The sequence below is a fragment of the Talpa occidentalis genome, unplaced genomic scaffold (assembly GCF_014898055.3).
Source record: "Talpa occidentalis isolate TD23 unplaced genomic scaffold, MPIMG_talOcc4v2.1 talOcc4.2, whole genome shotgun sequence".
In the NCBI taxonomy this organism is placed as follows: domain Eukaryota; kingdom Metazoa; phylum Chordata; class Mammalia; order Eulipotyphla; family Talpidae; genus Talpa; species Talpa occidentalis.
In genome coordinates this window covers 30496003-30503406 of record NW_023602073.1, presented here as the reverse complement: position 1 = coordinate 30503406, position 7404 = coordinate 30496003, and the positions used below count along the sequence as shown (strand labels likewise).

Genomic DNA, 7404 nt, shown 5'->3' with positions numbered 1-7404 from the left:
GGAGCCTTCTGCCAGATTCAAGCAGTCTTTATTGAAGAAAGTTCCCTGTTTTAAAATGGCGCTTTGGAGAGAGCCATACTCTTCCACCACCCGGTCTGCCCCAGCTGTGGGTGCCCACTCCCCCTCTGGGTTTGGACTGCTGGCCTGAAGGGGCCTGGCGTGAGTGAACTTCCCAGCTCACCTCTGGCTCCTCCGTGAGCCTTCTGCCGGTTTCAAGCAGTCTTTATTGAAGAAAGGTCTCTATTCTAAAATGGCGATTTGGAGACAGGCGCACTCTTTGGGAGATTTTCCAACACAGATTTTATTCTGAAATCTCAATGGGCTTGGTCTGGCGGTTAACGTGCATGTTATAAGAGAAATATTGCCTGGCCTGTGTCTGTTATGATCTATCAGGCATGTTTGGAGACACAGTGTCCTGCTACAGAGAGGACACGTGAGGAAGGAGCATCACCCCAGCTCATGTTCTCAGGGTGGGTGAACAGCTGTGAGGCCCCAGGTTTACAGCACAGTTGCTGCCAGAGAATAAAAATTCATAAATATTGTCATGCCCTACTTTATACAAAGTTTTACATCATATGAAAAGATAACATAGTTCCTGAAGTACAAAATAGCAAACTTAAGTTATCTAAAACAATGTCAAGAAGAAGACATGGTAGAGGAATCAAGATACGATTTGGAAAATTCAGGGTGCCTGAAAATAAACACAACAACAAAGGTCTGAACATTAAGTTTTGAAGTAGTAAAGCAGTGGCTCAAAAACAATTCATCTGCTTTAAAAAAAAAAAAAAAACACTGCATCACAGGAGTACAGTGTGATAGTATCAAGTCAGATGTCACAGAAAGTAACAGTCATATCCATGACAGGTTTCAGCTCCAGACTCCAATTCCCGGGTCATCCATCCAACTCCCACCTCTGCGGATTCATGTCAACTGTGGTTACAACAAGACCTGTGAGCAGAAACATGAATGTCTCTTAGAGGAAGACGCCCCATCAGGAATTGTGAGGGGTGGGGGGACACTCAACTGTCTCCCCTCCCCTACTCAAGGAAGGGCCTCAGTGGAGACACACACAGGCTGTGGGAACTGAGTGCCAGGAACATGGACCCATGACCAGTGCTTCCAGGAGAAAACAACTTGCATCTTGTCATTGTTAGTAACTGTTGGTGGCCTCTGAGTTCTGACTTCCTTCTGGTCAGAAATGTGTGACTTGTTGCAAACAACATCACATTTTTTTAACATGACCTGGAATTCAGTTTATGAGCTTCACATAGGGAAGGGTTTTGCAAAAGTCTGCATTAATTTACGGAAATAGATTCCAAGGAAGAATATGAGAATATACATTTCTGACAAAGAAAAAACTGTAAGAGAAAAGTCCATTTGTGATTGAGGACATGAAAAAGTGCAGGAAAAAAATGAATAAATGAGGGTTATAATGGAGAATGTGATATCTCACTTGATGGACAATTGGCCCTTTATCAGTCTCCCCACAGCCGACTTCATGGCTTGGTTCCTCAGACTGCATATGAAGGGATTAAAGGTGGGGGGCACCACCGTGTAGAACATAGAGATGACCAGGTCAGACATGGACGGAGTCTCTGAGGTCAGCTTCAGATAAGCAAAGCATCCAGTGGAGACAAACAGCACCACAACCAGCAGGTGGGGAAGGCAGGTAGAGTAGACTTTGGCCTTACCTTCTGTGGATGGGATCTTCCTGACAGCAGAGGAGATGTGGACATAGGAAATGACACTGAATATGAAATAGCAGATAGTCAACACCACACAAATGAGAATGGGGACAAGTTCACTCATTAAATTTTCTGAGCAGGAAATAGCAAATAACTGGTGGATGTCACAGAAGAACTGGTGGACCACATTGGACCCACAGTAGGACAAGGAGAAGGTTCCAGCTGTGTTCATCACAGCATAGAGACCCCCACACAGCCAGGACACAGCTGTCAGCTGCACACACCTGTCCCTGCTCATGATGACATCATAGTGCAGAGGGGCGGAAGATGGCTGCATAATGGTCAAGGCTCATCACCGTGAGCAGGGTCATCTCTGTACCTGCTGAAATAACCATCATGAAGACCTGGATGACACATCCCGGGAAGGAGATGGAGCTGCTGTGCCTCAGAGAGTTGACAATGGACATGGGGACCGTGGCTGAGATGAGGCAGAGGTCCATGAAGGACAGACTGCTCAGGAAGAAGTACATGGAGGTGTGGAGGTGCCAGTCCAGGGTGGTGATGAGGACGATGAGCCCGTTCCCCAGCAGGGTGCACAAGTAGACCAGGGAGAAGAGCAGCGGGTGCAAGAAGCCCATGGTCCCCTGGGTGGGGAACCCCAGGAGGATGAATTCTGTCATGGCTGTGAGATTGGTCACCTCTGGATCCATCATCTGTATAAAAGAGAAAATATCAAGAAACTGACAAATCTTCCACCATTGAACATAGTTCATCATGGGAGGACAGTAATTCAATCCATTTTCCACAGAATTACACTTTCTTGCTCATATTGAGTCAAATATCAGCATCTTCATATACTTCATTATTCAACCCATTTATTTCTACCTCGTGTGAATGTGCCGTTATTACATTCTCAATATTTGTTCTTGCAATGGGTGAAAAACTGACATTTCAACTGTCCTCTACAAAAATTGTACAATTGGAATCTCATATGTGTCAACAAAACCGACTCACAGCCCCTACCCTTCGCCCCAGTCCTGCTACTCCTGCCTCCTGCACGGGCCCCAGCGTCTCCGCCTAGCACACCTCCCAGAGGTCGTCCAGGGCACAGTCCCAGAGGACACGTGACCATGCCCAGCCCCTCCCCACCCTAGAGAACCTGTCCCTGCTCCTCCAGCACAGCCCTGGTCTGGGGAGGCCCCACAGTGACAGGTGTGCAGGGAGATGGGGTGTGCGGGTCTCTGTTTTCCTGCTCCCGAGGACCTGACACTGTCCTGGAACTGAATGATCTGGGCTCAGCGTCCCCATGCGGCATGTCCTGATGCCTCCTCTGTCAGATTCCTACCCCTGTGGCCTCACTGCTGACTCCTGGTCCGTCCCCTCATCTCCTCATGTCCCTGTACCTGACTCCCCACATCTGAGTGCCCAGAGACCATGTTTCCCACAAAGTCTCCTCCTGGGTCACACCCACACGTCCCTCCTGCAGAATAGGCTCGTCCACCCCCGGGTACCTCCCCAGCCCCTCTGTCCCCCTCAGACTCATGCACATCTGTGCAGGGAGGAGGCCGCTCCAGGGCTGAGCCAGACGGTCTGTGCGTGTGGCTGTCCCTGCTGGTCCCAGGGACCCGGGTCCCCCGGGTGCAGGTTTGTTCCTTACCCCAGGCCTGTGTGTGAATGGGGACATCTGGCCACGGGGCAGCCCTGCCCGCTCTCCTCCCCCTCCCCAACCTCTTCCTCTCCCCGCTCTGTGGGGTGACGGTCCTGGTGATGGTCGGGTTTTAATGGAGAATGTTGGTTATAAATTGATGGAAATACATTAGTGGAAATAATTCTAAATAATTTAATAAGAACTAAAAATTAAATGGGGAAACCATGTGGTCAAATCCATAGACATCTTTTAAGAGATTTAAAGTACATATTATACTTATGATGTAAGTTTTTATATTCTTCCCTCCATATTTAGGTACTGTGACTTTATAATATCTCTAACAATCCTGGAGTGCGGAATTGGGGAACAACCCAAGTGAATGTCCATAAAAGTCAGGTGTCCATGCCACCCTCACTTTAGTTTCAGAGCCAAAGAGTCAAAAATATTGTCATAAAAATTGAATTTCTATGTTCATGCCTGTCATAATATTAGGATAACAAATGGAAGTTTAGCAATAAAGATTTTGAAATTCATCTTAGTTACAAAATAATCATTGTTGTGATCTGATGGAACACTTAATACACACTGATAGAACGCTAAGATCAGTCATGAGACATTGCCAGGCTGATCATAGAAATCTTCCCGTATAATGAATAAATTAAAAGGGCATAATTTGTGGAAGATCCTCAAATAACAATGTGTTTTCTCTCACCGAGTCTCACCCCGGCTGACAGGGCAGTGGGACATGATGACTTGGGCCCCGTCAGCATTAGTTGTCATGATTTACAAAGTGAATAGTTTAACTATGGAGCATTCATTCTCCAGTCTAATATGAAGCTTGACATCTAAAATTTTCCAAGTGTGAGTGGATTTTCCCCTGCAAATGGCTGGGGGCAGATACCTGCAGTCTGGGGGGAAAGTTCCTGCTGCCGTCTCCTGTCTCTCTCCTGAGGTTTTCCCCATGCACGGGCAGAGGGCGTCCCGGCCTCTCACTCCATGGTCGGGGCTCCTGGGGACGCCTCTGAGCACTCACAGGATGTTCCACCCCGTCCTGCTGCTGCCTCATGGACAGAGCAGGGCCTCAGGGCTGGGCTATTTGAGCTCTGGAGCTGGTGTCTGTGTGTTGGATACTGTCCAGATTCCAGCCCTCAGGGATCCTCCTCCAGAGGGCAAGTGCAATGTGTTGTTGTCATTGACTGTCTTAATTGGCGTTGTCCTATAGCACATTCAGAGACCATTAGTGCACTGAGTGTGCCAGATGAAGTTTTATTGCTTTGACCCCTGTGAGGACTGGATTGTGGTTCCTCATCCTCAGGCTCCATCAGCCTCCATTGACCAGAAGGGGGAACTTGGTGTGGCCCCGTTGTCAGAGCCTCAGATAAGCCAAGTCACAGGGAGCAGGAAAGTCGCCGCCACCCCCTGTGCGCCCTCTTGGGCCTGGCAGGTGGGGACAGGCATGTGGAGGCAGGAGGGGGAGGAAGGGGCGGGGAGGGAAACCAAGAAATCGCCCGGGAGCGAGATGGGGAAGCACTTGGATCTTCTGACACGGGAATTTGTTCGTGTCTCTCAGAATCATTTTATTCAAAAATGCCATTTACTCTCACCACCTGTGACTCTGTCATCACATTTGAACTATTGTCATGTGTGAGGGAAGCTTGTGTTTATCTTCCAGTGCGGGTCAGTCCCGAGGCGGCGCTGTCGGTGTGTCCTCGGGGTAGTCTGTGACTTGGCTCTGACACAGCAGAGTAGGGGGCCCTCTCCAGGTGTGGGACTCCCCAAGAACCTCATGGCCCCAACAGGTCAGGGTCTTAGACAACAGGGGATACTGGTGGAGGACACAGGGGATGGACAGTCCCGGGCCCACGCACTGTCCCATTTATGTCCACAACATCCACCAGGCCAAGTCCAGAGCTGCCCAGCGAGATGGCACTACCCTGGGACAAGTGAAGCTGGAGGCCTGGGGTGGGCGGTGTTGGGGGGCCCATCCTGGCTTGTGGGTGTGTGTGGTCACTGCTCCTGAGGCCCTGCCGCAACCTGAGTTCCTAGAACCTCCGGCAGCCTGTCCACCCCCTTCCAGGCCTGCCATCCTGAGGCCACGCACCACCAGTGGTTCCGGAGGGGTGTGCACCCCCACCTGGGGTTCCTGGAGTCAGCCTAGGGCAGCTACACCAGCACAGGATACAACGTCCACCCCAGCCCTGTGTCCACTGTGGCTGATGGCCAGCGCTGCTGTGTCTATGAACCAAGGCTGGACCCGCCCACCAGCATCCTAGACCTGCCGGGCCTTTCTCTCCTTTCCCTAGAACCCCAACATGCTGTGCCACAATCCCCAGGACCAGCTCCCCAGGGGACAGGCTGGGCTGCTTAGTGGGCCTGAGGCCATCAGAGAAGCTGGAGCTCTGGCGGCCATCACTCCTCCAGGTCTGATGATGTCTCCCCGGGATTTGGGCAAAGAACAGTTAGTGCTTGTCCCGGACAGGACACCCAGGACACTTGTGCACAGGCTGGGTGGACCAGGCTGCCGATGGGAGGGTCAGCACCCTCCTGCAGGACCCTGAGTTTATGGGTAACAAGGTCAGTGTCCTCGGCCCAGCAGAGAGTTCCCAACAGACCAGGGAACTGAGGGGTCCCATGGAACATCCCTGACAAATGACAGATGGGGATCCCGTGATGGTCACTAGCAGGGCCCAGCCCACCTACAGACGCTAGGGCTGATGGGAATTCCGGAGATACAGGGCACTCCCCCTGATACCTGTTTGGGCTCCAGGCCACAAAAACCTGGGGCCCCAACTCAGGAAGCCCCAAGTTCAGAGACTAAACCTGCCTCAACTTCCTCCCCCACAGACACCAGCCTCTGCCCCCGACTCCTGAGGAGGATAAAAAGTAAATCCACTTTTTCTACTTACACCACCATCCACGGTGAGACCTCCAGCCTCTCTGGTTCCCCTCAGGTTCTGTCAACCGTGCTATGAGAAAATTTAAAATAAGAGTGTCTTGATGGAGTCATGACCTCAACTTTCCTATTACTCCTTGGTGAGTCTCCCCTTCATCAGTCTCAACACCGCCGACTTCATGGCTTGGTTCCTCAGACTGTATATGATGGGATTAAAGGTGGGGGGCACCACTGTGTAGAACATAGAAATGACCAGGTCAGACATGGATGAGGTCCCTGAGGTTGGCTTCAGATAAGCAAAGAATCCAGTGAAGAGAAACAGCACCACAACCAGCAGGTGGGGAAGGCACGTGGAGTAGGCCTTGGCCTTACCTTCTGTGGATGGGATCTTCCTGACAGCAGAGAAGATGTGGACATAGGAAATGACGATGAAAATGAAACAGCAGGTTACTAACACCATATCAATGAGCATGGGTATAAGCTCATTCATTAAATTTCCTGAGCAGGAAATAGCCAATAACTGGGGGACATCACAGAAGAACTGGTGGATCACGTTGGACCCACAGTAGGACAAGGAGAAGGTCCCAGCTGTGTTCATCACAGCATAGAGACCCCCAGCCAGCCAGGACACAGCTGTCAACTGCACACACCTGTCCCAACTCATGATGACATCATAGTGCAGTGGGTGGCAGATGGCAGCATAGCGGTCAAGGCTCATCACCACAAGGATGTGAAACTCTGCAGCACCTGAAATAACCATCACGAAGACCTGGATGACACAGCCTGGGAAGGAGATGGAGCTGCTGTGCCTCAGAGAGTTGGCAATGGACTTGGGGACCGAGGCTGAGATGAGGCAGAGGTCTGTGAAGGACAGACTCCTCAGGAAGAAGTACATGGGGGTGTGGAGGTGCCGGTCCAGGGTTGTGATGAGGACGATGAGCCCGTTCCCCAGCAGGGCACACAGGTAGACCAAGGAGAAGAGGAGTGGGTGCAAGAAGCCCATAGTCCCCTGGGTGGGGAACCCCAGGAGGATGAATTCTGTCACGGCCGTGAGATTGGTCACCCCTGGAGCCATCATCTGTGTAAGTGTGGGGAGAAAGAAATCACCACCGCCCCATCTCCCCAGGTGAACATAACTGGGTGCATTAAGTCAATCACAGTAGCTCCTCAGCACCCAC

At 51.0% G+C, this 7404-nt stretch overlaps 1 protein-coding gene across 5 annotated transcripts; it reads right to left on the bottom strand.

Moving 5' to 3' along the window:
• Nucleotides 1–528: 528 nt before the first annotated feature.
• Nucleotides 529–6843, bottom strand: LOC129146393 (olfactory receptor 14A16-like). Of its 5 annotated transcripts, none has more exons than XM_054698474.1 (5): nucleotides 6599–6843; nucleotides 6240–6457; nucleotides 2065–2398; nucleotides 1692–1747; nucleotides 529–948 (listed from the first exon to the last, which is right to left on the bottom strand). In XM_054698474.1, exons 3-5 carry the CDS (start codon nucleotides 2396–2398, stop codon nucleotides 937–939), a joined length of 402 nt encoding a protein of 133 aa, XP_054554449.1. In that variant the 5' UTR covers nucleotides 6240–6457; nucleotides 6599–6843; the 3' UTR covers nucleotides 529–936. The 5 variants fall into 5 exon arrangements, with proteins under 5 accessions (XP_054554449.1, XP_054554445.1, XP_054554446.1 ...); XM_054698470.1 differs by having other exon boundaries at nucleotides 6240–6299; XM_054698471.1 differs by lacking the exon at nucleotides 1692–1747 and having other exon boundaries at nucleotides 6240–6299.
• Between the last annotated feature and the right edge of the window lie 561 nt (nucleotides 6844–7404).

Coding starts and splice junctions, on each gene's coding strand:
- LOC129146393 (XM_054698470.1), bottom strand. CDS start 6,824: ATGAACACAGCTGGGACCTTCTCCTTGTCCTACTGTGGGTCCAACGTG. Junction 1,748..2,064: donor CATGATGGTTATTTCAGCAG/GTACAGAGATGA, acceptor TTTCATATTCAG/TGTCATTTCCTATGTCCACA. Junction 949..1,691: donor GAAGATCCCATCCACAGAAG/GTAAGGCCAAAG, acceptor TTCTGCTCACAG/GTCTTGTTGTAACCACAGTT.